General features: G+C 43.6%; 1 protein-coding gene across 1 annotated transcript in view; it reads right to left on the bottom strand.

Moving 5' to 3' along the window:
- The window catches only part of CTTNBP2 (cortactin binding protein 2), a 129,142-nt gene that overhangs the window by 27,789 nt on the left and 73,449 nt on the right, over positions 1 to 27,904 (bottom strand). The window contains exons 6-15 of the mRNA XM_066634120.1: positions 26,112 to 26,211; positions 22,692 to 22,842; positions 19,778 to 20,032; positions 17,908 to 18,025; positions 10,383 to 10,658; positions 8,413 to 8,508; positions 7,458 to 7,537; positions 5,602 to 5,688; positions 5,421 to 5,520; positions 118 to 270 (exon numbers count right to left, since the gene is read on the bottom strand). Of these exons, the coding sequence (XP_066490217.1) occupies positions 118 to 270; positions 5,421 to 5,520; positions 5,602 to 5,688; positions 7,458 to 7,537; positions 8,413 to 8,508; positions 10,383 to 10,658; positions 17,908 to 18,025; positions 19,778 to 20,032; positions 22,692 to 22,842; positions 26,112 to 26,211 (1,416 nt within the window). The remainder of the gene's footprint in view (positions 1 to 117; positions 271 to 5,420; positions 5,521 to 5,601; positions 5,689 to 7,457; positions 7,538 to 8,412; positions 8,509 to 10,382; positions 10,659 to 17,907; positions 18,026 to 19,777; positions 20,033 to 22,691; positions 22,843 to 26,111; positions 26,212 to 27,904) is intronic.

The following is a 27,904-nucleotide window of genomic DNA, read 5'->3' as shown; positions in this document are numbered from 1 at the left end:
TGTGTGTCATATGAAATGAAAGAGAAAGGCATCATCTAACACTTTTAATAGGCAGCTATCAATTATAGGCAGCTATCAATTATAGTCAATCCACGTGGAACTAAACCTCATTTGTACCTTTCTTTAAAGTGCAGGGGTTATCAGCGCCACGATTTTCAAGAGGTTGCAGAAACTCTCCCAGCAATTCTGACAATGCAGCTTTTTCCAAATTCTCTAAAATGACAATGATTCTCTTGCTCACAGGAGGTTGTTTCACTGGGATCAGGCAAGCTGTAAGTACAAAGAGCTCACGGTAGCTAGCAGAGTAAAATCTCTCTGTTTGCCAAGAGTAAATTTTACATAAGCATGTATCCAGTGTGGGAAGGAGCTATCATGTTGTTTTGTCTTTTAGGTTGGTTGGGAACATGTTTGAATGATACAACACTGAGGACTGGTGCAGATATAATGTTAGCTAGCCTCTCTAAGGGCCCAATCCTATCCAACTTTCCTCACAATGCAACCCCGAGGTAAGGGAACAAATGTTCCCATACCTTGAGGAGGCCTCTGTGACTGCCTCCCCACTGCAGGATGGAACACACACTCCATTGGTACAGCTGCACCGGCACTGAAAAATTGGATAGGATTTGGCCCTAAGTTGGTTAACAGGAAGCAAAATGGATTAGTTGCATGTTCGTCAGCTGAATGGAATATCTGATATTGCAATTATGAATTCCTGGAAGAGGAAGACAGAGAGAGGAAATGCCATTTTCAAGTCCATAACCTTATCCTAAAAATCCTAATCAAATTCTGTTCTAAGTATTTTTCAGATTATATCCTTGAGAAAAGGTGAATATCAGTTTAGTGAATCAAAGGCAACCCATGAAAATGCTTTAGCAGCACAAGATTTTATGCTTCCAAAAGGACTGCAAAAGACAACTCACTTGAGAGACATTAACTATGACCCAGCAAGGCTGGAGACAAGATGATTTGAGATCTTGACTGATGGCTGTGGAATGTTTTTAGCAATCAGGTTTTTGCATTGTTTAAGGAAATTGTAGGACCTTTTGGAAAAGAGGGACCAGTTAGAAGCACAGTGGGTGTGTGCACTGTGGAAAGTGATGTTTCTTTCAAACCACTGTCGGCTTTCTTGCTTCTCCAAACTAAACCACACTTGAAAAGTGGTTTTTCATACAAAATTTTTTCGCTAAATGAGACATGCCAAGGCAGGAGGGGTGGGTAGGTCATACTACTTCAGTAACTCCATGTGAAAGGGAGTTCACTGGCTAAAGGTTGGGATATTCATCAATACACATTTTGCTGTCTTAAAAGTTTGATCTATTCCTGGATATATTTGGTGTGCTGATTCCAAAAACTGCATCAGTTTTGCCATATTCCATCTAGTTTCACAGATATGGCATAGCCTCAGTGAATAGTTCAAGCAGCTTCCTCATGAGGAAGCCTACGCTACGGCAACAAATGTTCCACTAGTCAGAATGACAGAGCAGCACAAAGTAGTTAGTGGTGAGTATGGTGAGGTCCACTAACATACCACCATATCATCATTATTTATTTTCTGGACCCATTACTACACTACGTGATGCAACAAAATGCCTTAGCAGCACAAGATTTTGTGCTTCCAAAAGGACAGCAAAAGACAACTCACTACTCACAACTGAATCGAAAGGTTCAGTAAATTAGGACACAGGATCTAGGTGAGAGCAATAAATAAATAAATAAATAAATAAATAAATAAATAAAATAAAGGTGCACACTTAATAAAAGCAGGATTTTAGCAAGGTTAAACAGGATTTAAACCTTAGTGTATAAGTTCTGCCAAGTCAAAAAACTCTTAAACCAATGCAGTTTAAACTCAAATAAAAAACCAGCTTGAGGTTAAAACACAGTCCAGCTTCAGAGAACTGAAGTAGGAGGGTAAGAACCTAGGAAGGGCCAGTTCCCACTCAGCCAGGGCAATTTAGCATAGTTGTCTTTTAGGTCATAGCAATTGACCTTTAGGAGTTGATAAGAGCCCCATTAGGCAAATCCAAGCATCCCATTCAGGGAAATCTCACCTGGGAAGACCAGCCCCTTTTCAATCAGCAAGGAGGGAGGGAGGAGCTAGCTAGGAGTATAAAGCTAGTGCCTGCCACCTTGTGAGCCTCTCTGCAGAAGCGTGTGTGGCCTCTGGGTCACCAAGTGCCTCGGGAACAAAGTGCCAGGTAAGGCACTGCAAGTTTAGCATCTGTGCGAGTTCAGCAGCAGGGCAAGAAGGCCAGGGCCCCAGATACTGCCCTTTCTCTTGACTTCCTACAATCGGACTTCTCTCAAATGAGGAGGCTGGTTAGAAGGAGGTTGAAAGGTTAGGTAAAAAGAGTCCAGTCTCTACAGAGAGCATGGAGGCTGCTCAAATAAACAGTAATAGAGGCCCAGCGGAAGTGTATACTGCAAAGGAAGACAGGCTCGACTAAGTCCAGGAGGGTGCCCGCATGGCTAACCAGCCAAGTTAGAGAGGCCATAAAGGGCAAGGAAGCTTCCTTCCATAAATGGAAGTCTTGCCCTAATGAGGAGAATAAAAAGGAACATAAACTGTGGCAAAAGAAATGTAAGAAGGTGATACGGGAGGCCAAGAGAGACTATGAGGAACACATGGCCAGCAGCATTAAGGGGAATAATAAAAGCTTCTTCAAATATGTTAGAAGCAGGAAACCCGCCAGAGACGCGGTTGGCCCTCTGGATGGTGAGGAGGGAAAGGGGAGATAAAAGGAGACTTAGAGACGGCAGAGAAATTGAATGAGTTCTTTGCATCTGTCTTCACGGCAGAAGACCTTGGGCAGATACTGCTGCCTGAACCGCCCCTCCTGACCAAGGAATTAAGTCAGAGGTTAAAAGAGAAGATGTTTCAGACCTCATTGATAAATTAAAGATCAATAAATCACCAGGCCCTGATTGCATCCACCCTAGAGTTATTAAGGAATTGAAGAATGAAGTCGCTGATATCTTGACTAAATATGCAACTTGTCCCTCAAAACGGCCACAGTGCCAGAGGATTGGAGGATAGCAAATGTCATGCCGATCTTTAAAAAGGGAAAGAGGGGGGACCCAGGAAACTATAGGTCAGTCAGCCTAACATCTATACTGGGTAAGATGGTAGAATGCCTCAACAAAGATAGAATCTCAAAACACATAGACGAACAAGCCATGCTGAAGGAGAATCAGCATGGCTTCTGTAAGGGTAAGCCTTGCCTCATAAACCTTTTAGAATTCTTTGAAAAGGTCAACAGGCATGTGGATGCGGGAGAATCCGTGGACATTATATACCTGGACTTTCTGACATTTGACACGATCCCTCACCGAAGGCTACTGAAAAAACTCCACAGTCAGGGAATTAGAGGGCAGGTCCTATCCTGGATTGAGACCTGGTTGAAGACCAGGAAACAGAGAGTGGGTGTCAATGGGCAATTTTCACAGTGGAGAGAGGTGAAAAGCGATGTGCCCCAAGGATCTGTACTGGGACCGGTGCTCTTCAACCTCTTCATAAATGATCTGGAGACAGGGTTGAGCAGTGAGGTGGCTAAGTTTGCAGATGACACCAAACTTTTCCGAGTGGTGAAAACCAGAAGTGATTGTGAGGAGCTCCAGAAGGATCTCTCCAGACTGGCAGAATGGGCAGCAAAATGGCAGATGCGTTTCAATGTAAGTAAGTATAAAGTCATGCACATTGGGGCAAAAAATCAAAACTTCACATCTAGGCTGATGGGTTCTGAGCTGTCTGTGACAGATCAGGAGAGAGATCTTGGGGTGGTGGTGGACAGGTCGATGAAAGTGTCGACCCAATGTGCGGTGGCAGTAAAGATGGCCAATTCTATGCTTGGGATCATTAGAAAAGGTATTGAGAACAAAACAGCTAATAATATAATGCCATTGTACAAATCGATGATAAGGCTACACCTGGAGTATTGTGTCCAGTTCTGGTCGCCAGATCTCAAAAAGGATATAGTGGAAATGGAAAAGGTGCAGAAGAGAGCAACTAAGATGATTGCTGGGCTGGGGCACCTTCCTTATGAGGAAAGGCTACGGCGTTTGGGCCTCTTCAGCCTAGAAAAGAGACGCCTGAGGGGGGACATAATTGAGACATACAAAATTATGCATGGGAAGGATAAAGTGGATAGAGAGATGCTCTTTACACTCTCACATAACACCAGAACCAGGGGACATCCACTAAAATTGAGTGTTGGGACAGTTAGGACAGACAAAAGAAAATATTTCTTTACTCAGTGTGTGGTTGGTCTGTGGAACTTCTTGCCACAGGATATGGTGACAGCATCTGGCCTGGATGCCTTTACTAGGGGATTGGACAAGTTTCTGGAGGAAAAATCCATAATGGGTTACAAGCCATGATGTGTATGTGCAACCTCCTGATTTTAGAAATGGGCTATGTCAGAATGCCAGATGCAAGGGAGGGCACCAGGATGAGGTCTCTTGTTATCTGGTGTGCTCCCTGGGGCATTTGGTGGGCCGCTGTGAGATACAGGAAGCTGGACTAGATGGGCCTATGGTCTGATCCAGTGGGGCTGTTCTTATTTTCTTATGTTCTTAACACAATACTGTCTGTCTATTTTATTTTTCACATTTTTATTCCACCCTTCCTCCAAGGAGCTCAAGGAGGTGTACATGGTTCCTTCCCTGCTTTTGTTCTCACAATAGCCCTGTGAGGTAGGTTAGGCTGAGAGATGGTTAGTGGCCCAAGGTCACCCAGAAGCTTTGTGGCTGAGCGGGGATGTGAACCTGGATCTTACAGGTCTTAAGTCCAACTTCCAAACAATTACAACACCCTGGCTATCACTGTACACCAGTACAGGATGTCCATGTATCTCCTAGTGATATTCCTATAGTAATCAGTGCAGCAAGATTTAAGGGTGGAATTGCTCTGTGTGAATGTCATAAAACAACCAACAGCAACATGAGAATCTGGGAAGGGGGCCATTGGATGTTGGGTCAGAAACAGCCAACAAGATTGAATCTTGAGGAAAAACTACCCATCTAGCAATCCAAAATGTAATATTATGAATCCTACAAACATTATTTCACAGGAGACACTCTGAATTTTGTTTTATTTTGTGCTACTGAGTTAGCCATTTTCTAATAAAGTTGCATTCTGAGAAAGCCACTATTTTTATTCCAGACTTATCCCTCAGTCTGTCAGGAGACATATAAAAGAAATATTCAGTGTTCTCTCTCTCTCTCTCTCTCTCTCTCTCTCTCTCTCTCTCTCTCTCTCTCTCCCAATTTGTCTCTGGAGATTCCACAAAGTTCCATTTTAAAAAACACCCCTGGCTACACAAAGTGCTTTCGTGTTTTTCCTTTGTAAGCCTCATTAAAAAGTATCCCTTCCAGAGATGAAGTCCCTCCTCCCCACCCTGATCTAACTGAAATAATCTTACCACTATTGATGAATAATTCTGCAAGCTGCTCCTTGGAGAAATCAGGATCTATCTTCACTCGAACTATTTCACAGCTGAATCCTGCAGTCAGTTGCTTGTGCTGTGTTAAAAGTTCATGCATTCAGCAAAGGTATATACTGTGCTTTGTTTCCCTAAATGTTTCGTTGTTTTGTTGTCCTACCTTCATGCAGAGGGCTATCTGGTATGCCACATAATCTTGCAGACTTCCTTCTGGACCATGGAAGATAACGTTACGGTACTGTTCCACCTATGGAGAAATATAGCAGTATTTATATGCGTTTCAAGCTGCCTTAGACCATTGGTCCAATAATTGTCTGCACTGACAGCTCTCCAGGCAGGAGATTGTTCCCAATTGTACTTGAAGCCAGAGATTCTGGGACTTTCTGCATGCAGAAAATGGGCTCCATCACTGACCCACCACCCCTGTCTGTAGGTTTATTTTCAGAGATGTCACTAGAGTTTGCCTCATCTGGTGAAAGAGACCATTGTGTCACCCCCATAATGAACCTCCTTCCATAACAGACCATTCAGAATACATTACAAAATCATTATGCACAGTCTAAATGCAGTGGCATCACTTCGGTTCATGTAACCTCATTAACTTTATTTATATATAACAGTATAGGTTGCCCAACAAATAGGTAGCCAACAAAAATTTAGTGGCCGATTTGATGACCGTCACACAACTGTTCTAATTTTAGCTCGGATACATGGAAATGAGAACTGACATAATAGTATTGTTTTCCTTGCTGTGCCAAACAACATTTCATTGGCTCTTGGAACTATCAGTCTCATTGGTCAATTTTGAGTTAAAGAAACCCACTTTTGTTACATGATGCAGTTGTGTTTTCCCTTTCTGATTATTTGGTCATAGCTTTTGTCAGAATACAGATTTCTCAACGTGCTTTGTTTCATTGCATTCTGCATTCAAACACACATCGAATGATATATAACATGATGGTATTATTCGAAAATACCAAGATTTCATAATTTTGGCCAGTAATGGTATCACCCCATTCCCCCGAGGGCATCATCCAGTGTGATCTGCAGCCCCTGCACCTCCCTCCACAAATTTTAGCATCAGCGTGGAGTCCTGGAACCAACCCCGCCTCCACCGGATATGGAGGTCCCACTGTACAATTCCTTAGCCACCACCATGATAGGAATTAAAGATTTATCGGTGTTTGTATATAATAACCATCTTCAACCCTTCCACGGTTTTCATGCTGCCGTGAAATTAGATGAATTAGGATGAAAAATTAGATGAAATTTAATGCCCATGTCTTGGTTTCCTAGCAACGTAACTACAGGTCGAAGGTTCTGAAAGTAACTTTACAAATTGAGTTCTAAGAGCGCCAAATTAGCTTAACTGCTATAACAACCATGCTCTTTGAGAGTTATCTTGCTGCTTCTGAGAATTTTATTTTTTGGCCTGTTTCCCCATGAATGGTCAGTGAACTATTGTATATACAGTAGAGGCCTTTATCACCCAGCAAAAAACTTATTGCATACATCTATCAACAACTATAAACCACAGGGCAGCTGAATGGAGCCTCCACATTCAGCAGAATTATGCCTCTGAATACTAGGCGTTGGAGAGCAACAGTGCAGGGAGGGCTATTGCCTCTATGCCCTGCTTGTGAGGTTCCTGAAGCCCCCAGATGTCTTCTGTTGGAAACCTGAAACTAGACCCTTGGGTCATTGGTATAGCCGGAAGGGAGAGGGGTATGGTAAGTACTTCAGGCACTACAATGTGCCGTGCAACCCTGTGGCAAAGAGTTCCACAGACTAATTACATGCTGAGTGAAGCCCATAATACATAAAGCCAGTTGGCTGTAGCGAACACTGGATCTTCATTTTCTTTTATAAGTCTGTGGGGTCTGCATAGAATCAATATTCAGAAGATTGTTTTCCAAATCTTGAGAACATGCAAGTGGTTCATTAGAAGATCTGAATATTTTCCAAAGTAGTAAAAGTAACAAAACAGCCGTAGCAAAGAACGAAGTAGGCGCTCACCAGCCTAAGGTAGTTCTGTAACGTCTGAAGACGGATCATGGATGCATAGGTCACACTGTGCAGGCAGCCTTCCTGGGGACCTGTAAGGACAAGGGTACAATCAGCACAACCCTAATCAGCACAATCTGTGATGCTGAGAAGCACACCCTGACCTTCCACTGTGAGCTGCAGAATGCACCATGCACACACAGGGCTTATAAAAGAGAACAGGACAGGCTACTGTGTAAGTCCTCGAACCAATGCAACAGCGGTTCTCAAACTCTCGGGGAGGCAGTAAGCCGCAGTAAGTGTGTGCAGGAGTGGGAGGAAGGCAGCAATGTGATGCACTAGATTACACTGCTTTGGAGGGGCGCAGGGGCCTGCTGCCACCTAGGGGTGTGGGGGGCCCTGTGCTAGCCTCTGCAGGGCTCTTCATGCTGCAGAGACCCTCATCACAACCATTTCTGGTTTTACGCTCGCGATTTGCATGCTGGGGAGCTCTGCAGAGGCTAGTGCAGGGGCCAGAGAGCTATTTCTGGTTTGCTTCTGAAAGTAGCTTCCGGATGCTTCTGCAGGCCATTCTGAGGCCCATGGATGCCCAGAGCAACCCAGAAGAGGCCTCCGGGGCCTCTAATGTCAACACCACCAACGCAAATGCACGTTTTAATAAATTTTTCACATAACAATGAAATTGCTTAAGGACAGCGTTTGGAGAATGTGACCCTATGATGCATACCTGTATATGCAAAAAAAAAAAAAAAAAAAAGTCTGAGCAAAGGGTGTTCTGAAAACCGAGCTCCCTGTTTGTTCACTTCATTAACTGAACTGAAAGTCACTTCATTAACTGAACCAAGAACTTAATATGAATGTGGCAGGAAATTAGTCTCAATGACAACTAATGGCAGTTCATACACTATCCTTCAAAATGAAAGTTCATATGATTATGTGAAGCCAAAACAGGAGTAAATGTGCTTACCAAGCAAAAACACGATGATATGTTCCACCTGATTTCTTTTCAAAAATTCCCAAGGTGGTTGAGGAAACATCTGACCTATTGACCACGAAATGTTGCCTGTTGGAAAGAGGGAAAAGTGATCAGAGGTATATTTCCACACACAAAGTACAGGGCATACGTATTTAAAAAAGAACTTATACTATGGTAGGGTATACTTTGTAAGACTTCAAGATGTCTCATTTTCAAGATAGAAGTTAGAACTCTCTAATTAAACTTCACACAGCAAATATAAACACTACAGAATGCGATGTCCATATGTCTTAACATGATAAAATTTGCTTGATTCCAAACAAACAACATAACAGGGATTTTGACATATAATGTGCAAGTCTTGCAAATACATTAGCAGAGCTCCTTTTCCATCACAATTGATTTAAAAGACAAATAAGAAATTTCCAAGCTTTATAATTTACCAGGTATAAACTGAAAGCCAAATTAAAAAATGCGTTTAATGTTCATGGTGAGTACAGTGGTGCCTTGGCATCTGTGGGGATTTGGTTCTGGGACTCCCCGCTGATACCCAAAAAGTGTTAAAAAAAAGTAGTTATAAAAAAAAAAAAAAGTCCCTTTACAATTGTGATTTAAAAACCACTTTCCTTACTTCTGTAGATTTGCAAGCAACCCCCTGCCTTTGCCTGGCTTGCTTAAGAATGGAATGAAAAAGTGTTTAATTACTTCCATTTTTCAGGGCAAAGGGAGAGAGATCTCTCCAACTGCCTCCCTACAACATCAAGGAAAGCTATTTTTCAAACTGCAATTTTAAAGTGCATTTTTCCCCCTTCTCCAGGGATCGGCATGTTCCTTCTCATTTGAAGTTGCCATTTGTGTTGAGTCAAATCCATGTAGAAAAAAATCCTTTTGTAACAAGGTTAGACCTGCAAATATAATTAAGAACTTCAGTGCTTCTTAAATACTGGGGCCCTCAAACCTCTGAAGTTTCTTGTATGTGGCTCTTACATTAAGCACGTTTGGCCACCCTTGCCAGAAAATGTCCTACATGGGTCCAAATCTGTGGTGACTTTGCTTGAGAGGATGACAATTTTATTTTTGAATGGGGGGTTAGTGCATGGTTAATGACTGTGTTGTCATCTGCTGACACTACACCACCTGCATTATCCATTCAGAAGGTTCTAGATTCATTTCAAAGCAGGGCTCAGAAAAGACCCCCATCTGAAACCATGGAAAGCCTCTGCCAGTCAGCATCCATACTAAGAACAAAAGAACAGGCCCGCTGGATCAGGCCATAGGCACATCTAGTCCAGTTTCCTATATCTCACAGCGGCCCACCAAATGCCCCAGGGAGCACACCAGATAACAAGAGACCTGCATCCTGGTGCCCTCCCTTGCATCTGACATAGCCCATTTCTAAAATCAGGAGGTTGCACATAACACATCATGGCTTGTAATGCGTAATGGATTTTTCCTCCAGAAACTTGTCTAATCCCCTTTTAAAGGCATCCAGGCCAGATGCCATCACCACATCCTGTGGCAAGGAGTTCCACAGACCAACCACACGCTGAGTAAAGAAATATTTTCTTTTGTCTGTTCTAACTCTCCCAACACTCAATTTTAGTGGATGTGCCCTGGTTCTGGTGTTATGTGAGAGTCTAAAGAGCATCTCTCTATCCACTCTATCCTTCCCCTGCATAATTTGCATGTCTCAATCATGTCCCCCCCTCTACTACCTTCCAAAGACTGATGTTCCTAGCTTCCTATCTCAACATTTGGTTTTGGCCTTTGGAGTGATTCATGACATGAGGCAAAGATGTGGCAGCCGACTGCACAATGAACAAAGTCAGGCCTAGGCTTTTGTAGCCCAGATACACCTGAAGACTGCAGAACAGATGCTGTCAAGGAGCATTTCTCATATCATGTATACTACAGAACAGGAAAAAAAGTTTTGCTTTTCTACAAAGGAACTGTACTGATACCGAGTTTGATGGATAATACGCTGCTCGCAGTGAGGCCAATGCTGGATTCGGCAGTGTTATTAAGTGTCAGGTCTTCCAGGCTCCTCCATCCATCAGAGCTGATTGCTTGGAAATGGTTTGTCAGCGCCTGACTCACTGTTTTTGAAAAATCATCCCATGCCGTCTGCTTGCGGATGTTTAACACACATATGGTGTTTTCCGTTTCAAGATTCTCTGTACCACAGTAGGCCGACTCTATTGGGCTCACAGAAATCCGTAAAGGTATTTTGAGAGCATCTGTTTCAATGGAAAGAATTAAGAGTCTGAATGAGGAAAAATTTATAAACCATGACAAGCGGTGTCACTAGGGTTTGTGACAGTGGTATTACCCCTCAGACAGTGGGCGTGATGATGCACCATTGCCCCACCCCCACTGGTTTTTCTGCTTATAACTTTTCATAGAATAGAGATATTTCAACATGTTTTCATTGTATTCTGCGTGAAATTACGCATCGATTTATATACAAAATGATGGTATGCAAAAATACCAAGATTTTTAAAAATTTTGGCCAGTAGTGGTGTCACCCCCCTGTGCACATCACTTGGTGCAGCTGGCATCCCTACACCCCCTAGTGATGCCACTGACACAGCTGCTACTAAGAAAAAAGAGAAAAGAACAGATAAACAGTGTGGGGACAAACCTAGAGTCCCACATATAAATCTAGACCAGAATAAAAATCTAAGATAAAAGGAAAATTTTTATTCACCATAAATTTCTGTTCTTGGAGGTTCTAGGATGGAATAGTCTTTGCATGTAGGGAAGTGACTTTTTCTGATAGTTCCCGAATGTCAAAGACTGCTCTAGCTCAAAACCTCTGGAGAAACATGGATTTAACTGCCTATAAAACTAAGTGTTGTCATTATCACTTCATTGTAGTCAACAAAAATCTACAGTCTGCATGTGGGTCATCATGTGTCACAATCATACAGCTGTATAGCCATTGGGGGGGGATGACCGTAACTTCTGCAGGCACCGCAACATACCTTGTAAGTGGCCCTTCCCACGTGCTGTCAGAGCCTTTCTAGGCAGCAAGGGCAACAAGCAGGAGATGCCTTTAGGTTCGGCAAGAGCATGCTCATAAGAACATAAGAACAGGTCAACTGGATCAGGCCGTAGGCTCATCTAGCCCAGCTTCCTGTATCTCACAGCAGCCCACCAAATGCCCCAGGGAGCACACCAGATAACAAGAGACCTGCAAGGCTTCCTGGGAATTGTAGTTAAGAACATAAAAACAGCCCCACTGGATCAGGCCATAGGCCCATCTAGTCCAGCTTCCTGTATCTCACAGCGGCCCACCAAATGCCCCAGGGAGCACACCAGATAACAAGAGACCTCATCCTGGTGCCCTCCCTTGCATCTGACATTCTGACATAGCCCATTTCTAAAATCAGGAGGTCGCACATGCACATCATGGCTTGTAACCCATAACGGATTTTTCCTCCAGAAATTGGTCCAATCCCCTTTTAAAGGCATCTAGGCCAGATGTCATCACCACATGCTGTGGCAAGGAGTTCCACAGACCAACCACATGCTGAGTTCAGAGACCAACTACACGCTGAGTAACTGCTCATTGGTGTTGCTGCCCAGAATGTCTCCGACAGCAAGTGAGAGGGGTCAATTACATGGTGAGTTGAGGTGCCAGTAGAACTTACTATTTTGGCCTACCTAGGCTGCATCATAGCTGTGCCAACGGGACATGTGCTGCATCCTCACTCATGGAGGCCTCCTCAAGGTAAGGGAATATTTATTCCCTTACCTTGAACCTGCATTGCCCTTATGTCAGTGCTGGAAAGTTGGTTAGGATTGTGCCCTTTGTTGCTTCTCCTAATTCATGGTATCCTAATACTTAAGCCATCCCTAAGACTGATGAAAAATCTTCAGACACCACTGATTCTACTCCAGGGTGCTTCCAAAAGACAGGATGGCTTCCCTAATGTTTAACACAAGCCTGCTTCCCAATCACCACAAATTGTTGCCCTTGTCTCAGCGGATGGAGTCAAGCTTGCCACTTCTTTCGGATACTTTTTGAACTACTTTGAAAACCAATGTCCTCTTCTGTCCATAACCTCTTCTATCTCTTGCAACAAAGGATCATTTCCTTCTACCTTCTTTGGGCCCAATCCTATTCAACTTCCCAGTGCAATGCAGTCCCAGGATAAGGGAACACATGTTCCTTTACCTTGAGGAGACCTCCATGACTTCTTCCCCAAATGTAGTATGCAGTGCCCACCCATTGGCATGGCTGCATCAAAGTTGGAAAGTTAGTTAGGACTGAGCTCTTACAGTGCAATCCTAACTTGTACTAGAACAGGGAGGCCAGTAGGCCTGCCCCATATCCAGCACGGGTTTCGGGCTGCAAGTGGCTCAGCCCGGGCAGCTGCGGACCTCTTCAGCCCCGTGCCTGGGGCAGAGCTCCGCGATGGCGCCACCTGTGGGCTATTGCTGCCTCCCGCACAGATATCCACCCTTCCCTACTTACCAGAGGCTCACGGAGCCTCGCATGACTGCAGCCCATGCCTGAGAAACCTCTGTGAGGTTCCCCGGCGCTATAAACTGTGCTTCCAGCAAACCTGAAGCACAGTTCCTTCTCCGTTGGAAGCCTCAGAGAGGCTTCCACGGGGTCCAGGCAGCTGGCGCCTGTGGTATTTGCCCCAGGAAAGTCTGTGGTAGGCATACAACTGAGCCCGCAGTAAGGGGAAATGCTTCCCCTTACCTTGGGGAGAGCCACAGAAGCCCAAAGGGTCTATTTGTATCTGTGCCACCTCAAGAGGTGGTGCAAATCCGAGCAGCCCGGAGCTGTACCACGCTGCCTGGGAATGGGTTCTGGATCCAGTACAAGTGCTGCATCCTGGCCCCACTCCCCTTTCTCCTGCTGTCTGCCCACAGGCCTGCCTGCCTGCCTGTGGCTGGTGCAGACTTACCCAGTTTTAGTGCAGCGAAGACTGGATGCAGCCTGCTCAGGCCAGCACATGTCCTTGCATCAGCCCAAATGAATTTATGGCACGTTTGCAGCCCTCCCGGGCCAGCGCAAGGAATTTGCACTGACCCAACCAGCGCTTAGGATTGCACTCTAAGTCTTCTAAAACCTCATAACCTTTGTGGCAAAGGAAGCCCATCTTCCTTTGTGCTGCATTTCAACCCTCCTGAGTGCATGGAGCCATCTGGCCAAATCACAGGTTCTACATAAGGAATGACCTGTGTCATAATAGTAACTTGGCCTTAAGTGATAGGCATGCATGCCAATACTGGAGAAATTCTTTTGATTCCAAACAGGGATGCTGGTTTGTTCTATGTTGATAACAGTGCTATAGTTATTACAGTTATTACGAGGTATAAAAACAAAAAAACCCAAAAATAATCACAACAACAGTTCTTAAAATATCCTGCTTTCCCCTCAGTTAACCTTCAGGACTGGCCTTTGGAACTCGCTGAATTTTACATCCTCCCACACCCCCCAGTCCTGAAATCTATTTTCGACGGCTAAATTCAGAGCGCTTCATACGTCTCCTATGAACACTACTTAACAGATCGAGTGACAAATGCCCTGATACGTCTTGTTTTCCATTTGGGATCATGTGGAAAGGACTACATTTTCACAATGATTACAGGAAAGGTTAACTACAGGTTAGTTATAAACGATGCAGCAACAGAACCGTTTAAAAGAGGAAATGAAAAGCAGTGAGCTTTAACATGGTTTCCATGCTGGAATTATATCTCAAACAAAATGATGGCAGACATCACTTTAAAAAAAAGACATACCAAGAAACAGTGGTGACACTAGGGTTTGCATCACCCAGCCCAGGAGGCCAGAACATTAAACCCATGATGGGCCTCCTCCCATACAGTGGGCAGGGCAACGCCCGGGCAATGGGCATGATGATGCACCATTGCCCTACCCCACTGGTTTTTTGGCTATAACTTTTGATACAATAGAACTATTTCAACATGGTTTGTTTCATTGCATTCTGCATGAAATTATGCATTGAATGATATATATATATATTGATGGTGTTATTGAATGATATATATTGATGGTATTATTGAAAGTACCAATATTTTAAAAACTTTGGCCAGTAGTGGTGTCACCCCCCCCCGAGCACGTCATCCAGTGCAGCCCACACTACCTGCACCCCCCTAGTGACACCACTGCCAAGAAAAAAAAAACCCCCAAGGAGCAAAAGCAGACAATCATGTGAATGAATATATTGCCATTCTTTTGTTTTACCGCTCTTGCTGCTTCACAAAGTGGAAAAGGATTCTAAGTGCACATAGTTTGACAAAGGTGGCAGCAGGTAGGGTAGCTGGGAGGCAGTACCTAGAGCCAGGTGATGTGATGACACCCCCACATCATTGCGTCATTCCCTGCGCGTGTGCATTTACACTCCTCTCCATTTGCACAGCTGTGGCCCCAGAAATGGCTCCATTTGTACTAGGACAAGGGTGTGCAGAAGGGTTGATTTTGCAACATTTACTGCGCTACCACAGTAGGCACCATCACCCCCTCCCTCCAGTGAAGATGGTAGAAAACCACCAGTCCGCCTCAGGGGGGCATTGCCCCCCCCGGCTCCCTACACAGCTGAGAGGAGGGTGTAAAACATAACAACAGAGGTAAAGCTTTTAAAGCCACATGCCCCAGAAAGTATCAATCTGCAGCATTTTTAGAAGGAAAAGCTAAGTCATTTCCATGCCGACAAACACTGAACAAGGATGGTTACAGGAGCTGCACTCACTGGAGCTTGAACGTCTTTTGCTCTGCAAACGAGTATAAATCCATTAACACTTCCATTTAAAGTTCCACGTGAGATCTAATCCCAGGGAGACGTCCCATGTGGCACTAATTTAGGGCTCCGAATATGCTGCCTCAGCATATCCAATCCCTTACACTGTAAATGGGGCAGAGTGATACAGACTGGTGCTCTGCCAAACCACACAGCTGACAGCGGCCTCAGCACCATCAAGTAAAATGCTGTCTTCCACTTTCGGCATCAGGGTGCCCTCCTGGGAGAGAGAAGCGGCTGCCTTTCTCTGGGATACCTTTCACATTCCCAGTTTAGGGCTGTTATTAGGAACTGGTGACGCAGGAAAGCTCCAAGTAGACTTGCTGTAGCAATGCAGCTTAGTGCATAAAGGTGGGGAACCTGACTTTCCAGCTCCCACATGGTTTTGGAGGAAAGCCTTGGGCAGGTCACCATGCCTCACAATCAGCTCGTGTTGATAAAAATGGTTGGCAACCTTCAGTCTCGAAAGACTATGGTATAAGCCTGCAGCACCCAGTATTCCCAGGCAGTCTCCCATCCAAGTACTAACCAGGCCTGACCCTGCTTAGCTTCTGATAATTGTGCCCAGAAACTGCTATAGACCAAATAAGATCTCAGTCCAACTAGCTCGGTATTGTCTATTGACAGGCAGTTTTCAGAGAGGAGTCTCTTCCCCTCTGGAGAGTCCCAGAGGCTGAAACAGGGACCTCCTACATTTGAAGCATGGGCTCTACAACTCTGTTACAAGCTTATTTCCTCACTGAGGGGGGATCTCCATTAAAAAAAAATTAGATATTTGGTCAATGAAATAATTAGCGCAGTGGTTATCAAATTTTTTTAGCATCGCAACGTTTTATTGGGACCCACCTAGTTTTATGAGACTTTCAAAAAAGGTGATCTATTTATTTGAAGAGAGAGAAAAAAAAAACTTTGACCCATTTCTCATGAGGCAGCCCTAATGAATAGCCTAAAGGCTTGAGGGGCTTAGTTATGTGACCCAGCCTTCATCTGCCTCCACTACCTGAAATTGAGGATGCTCAATTTATGATCCACTACCATAAAAAAAGGATGCTCATTCATTCAACTCACTATATTTACACAAGCTTGCAAACTGCAGGAGCTCAGCTTCTTGCAAACTGCAGGAGCTCAGACTTTTGCAGGGCAGTTAGCAGCTATCTGATTTTTGAATAGCCTCAGGGCTTGAGGCAGTTAGTTATCTGATCTTTCCATCTACCCTTATTTTCACTGGAGGCTCTGCAGGACCCACTGGAAATTGGGTCACGACCCACCAGGTGGGTCCTGACCCACAGTTTGAGAAACACTGAATTTGGGTAATTTCTGTAACCACTTATTTTGAAGTCAAATGGAATTGAAGGTCAAAAGAACTATATAACAGAGAACAATCATAATGCCAGGTGGTACTATGGTACCAGGTGGTACAAACTAAAGAACTTATAATTGACTTCCGGAAAAAGAGGGATGTACACACATAATTATACATAAATGGTGAGGAGGTGGAGAGGGTTGCTAGTTTCAAATTCCTAGGTATTTACACCACAGAGGACCTCTCATGGACTATTAACACCAGCATGTTGATAAAAAAGGCACAAAAGCGGTTATATTTTCTGAGGAAGCTTGGGAGGTTGAATCTGTCACAGCAGCTGCTTGTGTCTTACTATCGTTGCACCATTGAGAGTGTCCTAACCCTATGATATCTTGGTGTGGTACAGAAATTGCTCTGCAGGGGACAAAAAAGCTCTGCAGAGAATTATTAAGATCGCACAGCATATCGTCAACCTTCATCTACCAGCTTTGGAGGACATCTATACATCTCGCTGTCTGCAGAAGTCACATAGTATTCTGAGAGACCCCTTCCATCCGGCTCATAAGTTCTTTGGACTGTTGCCTTCGGGTAGATGATACAGAACTATTAGAGCAGCACCACATGATTCCTAAACAGTTTTTATCCCACAGCCATAATTACGTTGAATAAGGCGATATAGTTGTTACCATGCTCCTGAGCATTATGGTCTGTTATACTGTTTTTATATTATGATGCATGTTGTATAGAATGTGTGGGTGAGTGTGTAGAGTGTGATTGTTGGAACTGTAGTATATATTCATGCTTGTATCTCAAAGGTGCATACATTTTGTTGTGCTATAGCACAATGACAATAAAGTTACTACTACTACGAGTTACTCGTTACTCGTACTAATAAAGTTACTTGTACTACTACTACTACTACTACTACTACTACTACTACTACTACTACATAGGGTTATATATTTATGCTTGTATCTCAAAGGTGCATAAATTTCGTTGTGCTATAGCACAATGACAATAAAGTTACTACTACTACATAGGGTTACAGGGACACCAGCTAACACAGCAACAAGGGTTACATTGCAAGGCCTTAAGAAAAGCTGACTTCATTCAAATAACTGTGAGCTCAATCAAAAGGGCTGCACAGTGAGCACTAAACATGTAATGAGACATTTTAGCTCCTGTTTCCAAAAGCTCTGTGCGTGTGTGTGTGCGCGTGCGTGCGTGCGTGTGTGTGTGTGTGAGAGAGAGAGAGAACACCCAGTGTACCTGCAAATTAGTGACATACAACTTCCCAACAGTATACTGCTTGCAGCAGTAGTGTCTGAGAAAAACCTTAACGTTCCACTAAATTTGTGACCTTTCTAGAAATGTTCAAATACTCATGTCAAGCCTGATACTCACTCAGGTTCTCTAGAAGTTGCTTGCAGTCATCAGTGGCAACATCGTGCAGTGTTCGATTGCATTTATCTTTCCTTTCCGCCTCAAGTCCCCCATGGCCACACAGGACTTCTAGGCAGCTCTGAAAAGATAATACAGTTACTTGCATCACTTGAAAGTTCTGAGGAATTAACTTGAGCTGAGATTAACTTGACTGAACTACTTACTGCCCAAGGCAGTCAGGCCTGATTCAGCTTTAGAGTCCTCATTTCAATCCTTAAAATATGTACATTCAAACACTTAAAAAACAATCCATTTAGAGAACTGATTTCCTGCCAGGCACAATTCCGTCTGCAGAACACCTCAGGTGATGCTTTGCTTTTGTATTAATATACAAATGGCCACAATTTAAAATTCCAATCCACGGAACTGAAAGCCACTATCTGAACCAAACTCCCATAATGTATACCCAGAGGAGAAACAAGAAAAGCACTGCAACCTATTCAGACATCAGTCACACAGTGCGGTATTTTAATGGCATGGTTATATAAGAAGAATGCATGAACTCAGATTTGAAAGAAGATTTACTACATTTTCACTTCATAGAGCAGGCTCCTTGGTTTTCCCCTTGGGGGGATGGCTTATGGCCCAATCCTATCTGCTGCTTATGATGGCAGAACTTGCATTCCACTACTGTAAATGGTGTGGCACCACCATAAATGGCACACTACTGCTGAGTGGGAAGGAGCTGTCAGCAGAAACAGCCGGCCTACCTAGGCTGCATCAGAACAGGTAACAAAGTGGTGGAGGGGGAGGCGGACCATGGCCAGTTTGGGGCAGGGAATGGGCTGAGCTGGGGGTTGGTTCAAGGGCTGGAGGTGGAGGCTCTCTGAGGCAGTGGTGCATAACAGATCCTACCCCCCTTTCACAGACCTGCCCCTTCCTGTCTTTGGGCATATGCCAGCAAAATAGCTGGTGTAGTTTTGAGGAGGCTGATTCATAGGCAACCAGAAAGCCTACAGAGATATTTTTTTAACTCCCTGAAGTGAAAACATTTTTTACTTCCGAGTGTGCTCCACTGGCATAGTTACATACGCCTCCGTTTTGCTCCCACCGCCCGGAATGGCTCCGAAGGGGAGGGGTCGCTTGCATGGCACATTCAGGCACCTGCAAAACTTAGCGCTTTGCACCCCCTCTAGCTACGCCACTGGAATGGAGGTTCCATTTTTACTGTTACTGGCCAACAGCTATTGAAAGGCACATAAATGTACGCAATCCAGTTTTAAAATGCAACTGCAGCCCAATTCGTATGTCACCTTTGTGTCATCACTGCCACTACAAAGCAGTAACACTGCCGTTGGCTTCCTCATTGCATGGGTAATAGCTGGATGTTGCGCACTACACAGGTATCTCACCACAACCATCACACTTGATAGGGAGAGGGGTGCTGGCATGGGAGTACCCACATGATACAGAACTTCTGTGATAACTGGTTCAGTGTATGGAGCCAAAAACAGGAGAGTAGTTATATATGTTAACTGTGCCACAATGCTAATGAATGGATTGTGCTAGAGCTAGTAGCCCATCACCACATCCATGGGGATGTTTGTACATTAATAATCATGCACTGTGTGTAATAGCACTTTGTTTCTGCTTGAAAGCCCACAACTGTTTTCACAGAATGATCCCTAAGTTCTCCTGTTTTGATAATATGCTTTAATTTTTGATACTTCCTGGATTTTATAAACCAGTACCATATCCCCATTAGCTGTCTTGTTCTCCAATCCAACAAGCCCTGTGATGAATTTGTAAACTGCAAAGTCTTAACAATATCAGGCAGACTCAGCCAGTGGAATGTATTCTTGACACCAAGTTATACTAAAGACAGACTGACCTTAAAGCCCTTGGATGCGGCTATATGGGCTGCCGTCCAGCCGTCTTTGTCAGCGTGGTTAATGAGATCTGCAGAAACGACGGGCGTTGCTTTACGATTCAAGCTGCCTTCTCCACACTCCAAATCAAAGATGCACGGATTAGCATCTTCTCCATTCACAACATTTTCACCTTCCGGCTTTCCGTAGTACATGAGGCATCTTAAGCAGTCCACGTTGCCAGCATCCACAGCAGCATGAAATGGTGTCCAGCCATCCTATGGGGATGAAGAAGATAAAAAAAGCTCAACATCATCACAAAGAGATGAATGGACAGCTACAAAATTTATGGGTTCTGTAAAAACCTGCTGGCTGCTAACTCTCTGAAGCACTCAATAGAGCCTGGCAATAAAATGTTTTGGGCAAAGACAGCCCATCTGGTGCCTCTACGGATAATTGGGTAACTGAAAGTACTGGTACACAATGACAGTGTGGATCACAAAGTACTACAGACCTCCTTCTGAATGGCTTCTGCTGGTTCCTGTTTCTAAAGGGAGAGGGCCCACAAAATGGGGGCCAAAATGAATGAAACCAATCCTTTGCAAAGCTTGCTTTTAGCAGTATAAATCTAAACCCTAAAAACAGCCTAGTATAGAAAGCTGATAGAACCATTACTGGATCTTTGTCTGATCTCTTTACTGGCAATTCTGTACCGCTTTGTATAAGTTCTCTTTGGCTCTATATGGTGTTTAGGTCTTCTCAACATTAGCATAACAAAGCAAACACAGCTGCACTGCAAAAAAAAAGCATTTGCAATCCTTAATTTTCCTTTCACATCTCTATTTTAAACAGCCAATGTCTGAACTCATCTCTTTTCTTTATTACAGTTTTTTTCCCCCCAAGGTTATAATTACATTTGAGCTGACTGTACACAGTTGGATTTTTCCTTCCACTTACATGACAAACAAACTGTAAACATGTACCTTATTCTGAAATATTCCTTATTTAGAGAAGAGGGGAAAAAGGGAAAAAGCAACATACTTTCACACAGCTCAGCTGTCTAATGCTACATCCCTCTCCAGCCCCTACCCAGGCCAATCAGTCAATTATTTTCCCAAAGCACATCTGTTAGGAAGTCAATCTTGAAATCTAAATATGTAGGAAGTAGAAGGGTGATACTGATAATTATGTTAAAATTCAACTCCTTATTTTTACAACAGTTTGGCCATGCTTTCAATAACTTCTAACGGAAAACGAAAGTACTGGGTATGGGGCTGCTATTTAAATAAGGCTCCCCCATATCTGTGGTTTCTGTATCCATGGGGGGGGGCCCTGGAACGGGACCCCTGTGGTCACAGTGGGATGACACCTGTATTCTTCATTTACTTTAGCTTCATTTTCATACCAATAACATATCCACCTCTTCTAGCTGCAGTTTTCTGACCATGAAGAATTCTCACGCTTTTCTTTTTTCGGAAGAATTCCCATGCTTGTTTTTTTTCTCTCTTTTATTTCTCTATAGGCGATCCCTCGTTAGTTTCTATAGTTATCCAAAAAGAACGAAATTACCTTTCTATTAAGCAAGATGTTCAAAGCTTTGTGTTGGAGACAAAAAAAAAAAAAAGGCCTAAGTTGCCATCATGAAAAACAACAGGTTACAGCAGCGGTTCTCAAACTCCAAGGGAGTTTGAGCTCTGCAGTAAGTCCTTGCAGAGGAGGAGGGCAGGCAGAGACGTGATAGCCAAGATCGTGTCACTGTGAAGGGGCTCAGGGGCTTGGCTGGATTTACCAGAGCCTCCTGCAGCCTACAGGGGTGTGGGGGGCCCTATGCCAGCCTCTGAAGGGCTCCCCAAAGCGTGCTGTCTGAAAATATTGATCGTGACCCACTTCTGGTTTTGCAATCACAAACTGGAAGTGGGTTGCGATTGATATATTCAGGGCTTTTTTTGTAATAGAATGCACCAGAACGGCGTTCTGGCACCTTTTTTTCCCTTTCACTGAGGGAGGGATTCGAACCTCTGACCTCGTGCTCCACAGCCCAGCACTCTCTCCATTGGGCTATACGAAAGCCTGTAGTCAAAGTGCTCAGAACTAATATATAAGGTCTTGAGCCCAGCTGGTGGCCATCAGTGCCTCAAGTATTAGTTCCAAACACTTTGAATCTAAGAGTTCCTATGGCTCAATTGTTAAAGTGCTGGTCTGTGGAGCCAGAGGTTAGGGGTTCAAATCCCTATGAGGAGGAAATTTTTTTTATTTTTTTTTTAGGAGGGGAGGTGCTCCATGGCTGCAAAATATAAAGGTTGGTTGCCAGTTGCCAAAAAGGGAGCCAGTTGAGGCTGCAAAACTCCTCAAAGTTCAGTTTAAAAATAAATAAATAAATAAAAGATTAACAAGTTGTGAGTTCCTGCACCTTTTTTTTTTTTTTTTTTTACAAAAAAAGCACTGGATATATTCAATGTCAATGTGCTGTGGGGAGTCCTGCGGAGGCTGCAGGAGGCTCTGGTAAGCCAAGCCCCTGAGCCCCTTCACAGCGACGCAATCCTCGTAATCTTGTCACTGCCTTCCCTCCTCCCCACCCCTTAAGGGGAAAGTGGCCAGGTTCTCTCTGGCTGGGACATTGCAACGCCCCAGTTTGAGAACCTCTAGGTTACAGGAATAGGCTGTGAATAAGGCAAACTTCAAACTTCTAAGTCTGTAAGGCACGATGAGAGGAAAGATCATGATTTTAGAAATCTTAAGGGGAAATACATAATTTAATGAAGACAAAGGCATTTTACAGTGGTATGTAGCCATACAAAAGTCTTTAATTAAATCCAATGAATTTCATGCATTGAAACAGTAAAGATTATTCACAACTGACACCACAGAAGCAAGTCACTTCTTTTTTTTTTCTTTCCTGAAATGGTGACTTTGAGAAATGGGCTTTTGAAAACTTACGCAGGTTTTTGCGCTTCGGTCCGCTCCAGCTTCCAGCAAGAGTTTGACACATTCATTATTTCCGTTTCCACAGGCCAAGTAGAGAGGTGTCTCTCCCCTTTCAGCAGCATGATTAACGTCAGCGTGATACATGATTAATAATTCTGCACATCTAGGGAATGAAGACATTGGGCAACAACATGTTAGAACCCCTGACCCGGAAAGACCTGACATTCAAAAATGCCAGTCAGCTACACCTTCTTCCAATTTATGTTGATGTTAATTGCATTCAGCAAAAGCACTGGCTTAAAAGCCTTTGGATTAGTGATTCATATTCATCCAAAACCAGCATAGGAATATTGAAAACAACCAACCTCTCTTCTGTAGCTAGCTGGGAAAATTAACAACTTAATCCTATCCAGGATAAAGCAGCCATTTACCACAGCGCAGTAGTAGAGGCAAGAGGCAGTGCTGCCGCAAGAATCAACAGCAGTAGGGCAGAAGGGAAGGACTTCTGGGCACCAGACTAAGATCTGCATTTCAACGCATTTATGCATTTATTCCATTGCAGTCTGTGTTAAAATATGCATCGAATTATATATAATGTGATGGTAGTATTTAAAAATACCAAGATTTTAAAAATTTGGCCCATGCGCGTCACGTGATGCGGCCGGCACCTCCTCCACTGCCCTGGCAACACCACTGATAATACACAGATTGGAACTCTCTTTCTGATTATCTTGCCAGCCTTCGCTGCTGGATGCTGAAGATCTGAAAGTTAGTATAGGTTTTTCTCTGGGTTTGCTTGACCTTCTGTTCCTCTGTTTGACCTCGTTTTAAATGGGGCTTCATCCTATTCTATTCTTGTCTTAGCAATGTTTCTTTTAAAAATGACATTGTAATTGAGTCCCCCAAAGGGAGAAAGGAAGAGTAGTCATTTTTAATTGATAATTGAAACAGGAAATTGGATTAAACAAAATGGCACCCTCCCCTCACCTTCCCAGGGTCAGTTTGACATCTGCATGCCCTGAGAATAATAATAATAATGATAATAATGATAATAATGATAATAATAATAATAATAATAATAATAATAATAATAATAATAATAAACTTTATTTCTATCCCGCCCTTCTCCCTAAAGGGACCCAGGGCGGCTTACAACATATTAAAACAGATTAAAACATAATTTAACAAACAGATAAAAACATATTAAAAACACACACACTTTCCTGAGAAGAGGAAAGAAGAAGAGGTACCCAGGGAAGGGGGAGTCTATACCACCAACTCCGATGGAGTCCAACACTGGCCTCAACATTTTATTATTTTATTATCATATTGCATGTTATTAACGCTTTGGAAGCCACCTTGGGCATTTGCTTCAAGTAAATATACCAACCCACCCAGAATTTAGTTAAAAATCCTTAATTGGTGTAAGTCTACAAGAAAGCATACTTTCTTCAAGGTAAACGTTATTGAAAACAATGGAATGCATCTCAAGTAAATATGGCTATGCTTAAACTGCATGTCTGGATTGCGGTTTGATATGTGGTGAACCAGCACATCAAATTACTGTAATTTTCAAAAACACAGGCAGCCCAATCACGAGCTGCTAGCAGGAAAGGCTCACACCAGCAAGAAAGGTGCACACACAGCTGCAGTGCCTCTGGTGGAGTGGCCTGCATTGGAAGGCCTCTGCAGCATTGGAGCAGCCAATCTGGCCATGACCAGCATCAGGTGGCAGGAGGCAGAGGAGGGTGGGACAGGGTGGGGAGGGGATGTTTTAGGGCAGAGAGGGCGGGGAGAAGGGAGGTTTAGGGCTGGGGGGCAGGGAAGGTGAAGCTTGGGCAGCTCTGTAGACCCATAAAGACTGCCAGGGCTTGACATGGGATAAGGTAACTAATGTTCCCGTATGTTGAGGAGACCTCCAGCTACTTCTCTGCCCACGCGGGATACGGCAGGAGCCATTTCGGCACAGCTGCATCACGCTGCAGGCAGCCCAGTTAGGGTATGGGTGTAATTCACCAAACCTTATCAACCCAAGCTGTAAAAACATTTACCCATTTTCTTATTTTCACTGTAAACACTCTTAGGCAGACACATACTGCAACAAGTACACAATAGCACAATGGGAAAGCCTGCAACATGCCCCTCTCTTATTTCAGGGGTTAATTAAGTACGTTCTCACACTTTTGTTGCAAAGTGAGGAACTGATGAATTTGAAATCTTTCCATACAGATAATGTTCAACTTCCTTAACTTACAAAAAAAAATTAATGGAAAAAAAATGAAATAACTCTACCGTGATGAAATATAGTACTCGGATTCTTGTGAGAAACCACTCAACTTCTTAAAGCTTCAGATCAGTCACTATCCCAGCCTTACTTAAAAGTAATCTCTGCTTTTATGCAGTTTCCCCAGGCCAAATGAAACATCCTAGTTCTCTGACGTACTATACCCTAACTGTAGGGGCTTGATGCAGCCAGACCACTTCTAAAGGATCAAAGGCAAGATATCCAGGAAGGCAATTTCTCCATCAGTTGCCAATTACGGCACATGCTTTTCATCTAATCTTAATTTGTGTGCTCAGAGAAATGTCTGATAAAAGCTCCGAGTAAAAACTGGACCATAAATCAGTTCAAAAGCTCACTTTAGAGTTGCATTTGATGAAAATGAGACACAAAAACCCATTTTGCCTTTAAAAATACCAAAGGCAGAGAGCTTGAAATGTATAATAGTGTGCTGTCTACCATAGAACCCTGTGCACTTGTACGAAAACACTTTTTAATGTGTAACCTCTCTGTACTACAACCAAAGAAACAAAGGGAATTAAAATTGGAAACAGGTCAACTCAATTTCTTAAATGAAATAGAATTTGTGTATGTGTGTGTTTTTAATCCCACAATATTGAAATACAGCGGGCCCTCTTTATCCGTGGATTCAGCACCCATGAATTTAAATATATGCGGACAATGAGCCCACGGCTGGAGAACATCAGAGACATCTCGGACGTGATGGAAAGTGCCTTCCAGTCACATCCAGGAGGCATTCTGAGGCATGGGGAGATTGTGCATGACCTCCCCGCACCTCAGAAGGCCTCCCAGATATGACTGGAAGGCACTTCTGTGGTTTGCCAGGATTTTACTATCCATGGAATCTGGTATCCACAGAGAGTCTGATTCAGATCCCCCGTGGATACCAAGTGGTATAAAAATGTGAAAATTAAATAAATAAATAGTTTTATGCTGCCCATAAGAATTCCATAATTTCGTCCACGGCCTCAGAGGACCTCCCAGTCGCAACCAGAAGTGCCTTCTTCTGTGGCTCTCCAGCAGCGGAATGGCTCTTGCATAAGCTCACCCTCACAGCTTTTACAACCCAAAGGGTAGAACTCAAAGAGAACATGTACTTCAAACGGGAAAAAAAATGGCACATAACTTACTCGCAATGTCCCTGAGCAACTGCTGAACATAAGGGTGTAAAGCTATTTTTATCAACAGGATCAACTTGTGCTTCTGAAGTCAGCAGCAATCTTACACAATCTATGAGTTGGAAAACAAAGGAAGATTGAGAGAAAAAAAATAAGGACTGAAAAACCGACAACATTTCTCAGAAACCAAATAACTTCCAAGAGGTCAGTAGCATTTTGTGATGCCAGATTACCTTAACTATATTACAAAAGTATAAAAAAGAAATATTATTCAAATAAAATGCAAGTTAACCAATTCCACCCATTTGACAGATTATTTTAAAGACTTTTAATTGGACATGCTTACTGCTAACTCAAGTTATCCAGAGGGACACATTCACACAAATGCTGGAGGTTTTGTGACCATTTCCCTCTGTGACTAAGTCCCACCCCTTCACCAACCTTGCCCCCCAATAATGTTCCTGGGTGCAGGTCTGCTCAAAGTTGATCAGCGCCCTCAGGATTCCGAGTGAGCATCTATGGTTCACCCTGAACTGGAGTTTGGCTCCTGCCTTTAACACTCCCATTTTGATGGGGGGGGGGAAGTCCACAGTAGTTTTTCTGCCTCACCCACCTGCCACTTTTACCCCCAGCCCAGTGGTTCTCACACTTTTAGCGCTGGGACACACTTCTTTAGAATGAAAATCTGTTATGACCCACCGGAAGTGATGCCGTGACCGGAAGTGACATCATCAAGCAGGAAATTTTTAGCCATCCTAGGCTGCAATCCTGCCCACACTTACCCAGGAGTAAGTCCCATTTACCATCCTTGTTAAAAGCAGATACAGAATAGCCTATTCAATGTACAGGTCTGTAACAGTTCTCCAAATGCAGTCACATAGCATGGTAGCATCAAGTCTAACATATTAAAAATAAAATATTGAAATGAATGGGAACCCACCTGAAATTGGCTCGCGACCCACCTAGTGGGTCCTGATCCACAGTTTGAGAAACACTGCCCTAGCCTTAGTGCAATTACAGGAATTGTTTACAAGAGATTGGGGAGGGAGAAAAGTAGGACTAGAGCACCCTAATGTTGCCCTCCTTAGGTTGTCCTGAAATGTTCATGCCGCATAAAAAGAGCTACTCTTAGTACAACAGAATCAGACTATACAGTGGCATTCTGGTTGCCCTAGGTATTCAGAGTAATTTGTTTAGGGACTGGGTGGTGGCCCATTCTAGTCCTGTTGCTAGAGTTAAAAGGCAAAGGGTGCTATACTTTTCGAGAGGGAATGTTCTTCTTTGCCTGCAGAAGATCCCAATCCCTGGTACTTCCCTAGTACCTAGAACTGGGAAAGACTCTTGCCTCTCCGAAACCCCAGAGAGCCACCTGTCAGTGCAGACAATTCTGAGCTGGATGGTCCAAAAGTCTAATTTTGTAAAGCAGTTTTCTAAAGCCAGGATGGTGTAGTGGTTTGGGAGTTGGACTCAGACCTGGAAGATCCATGTTCTAATCCCTGCGCTTCCTGGGTGACCTTGGACCAGTTGCTATCTCTCCGCCTCACCTAGCTCACAGAGGTTTTGTGAGGACAAAAGGAAGAAAGGCACTGTGCACACCACCCTGAGCTCCTTAGAAGAAAGGTAGTATAAAAATGTGAAAAATAAATAAAATAAAGGGGAGTTTATTCTGCTCATAAAAATACTAGTAGTGTGGGCCCTCAATATCCACAGGGGATTTGTTTGAAGACACACCCCCTACCAATACTGAATTCTGCTTATAATTAAATCCACTGCTGGAGGGCCTCAGAGGACATCCCAGACGAAAC

This window comes from Tiliqua scincoides, chromosome 7, assembly GCF_035046505.1.
Source record: "Tiliqua scincoides isolate rTilSci1 chromosome 7, rTilSci1.hap2, whole genome shotgun sequence".
NCBI classification, from domain to species: Eukaryota; Metazoa; Chordata; class Lepidosauria; order Squamata; family Scincidae; genus Tiliqua; species Tiliqua scincoides.
The sequence above is the reverse complement of the archived record's forward strand: the minus strand, read 5'-3'. Positions and strand labels throughout refer to the sequence as shown.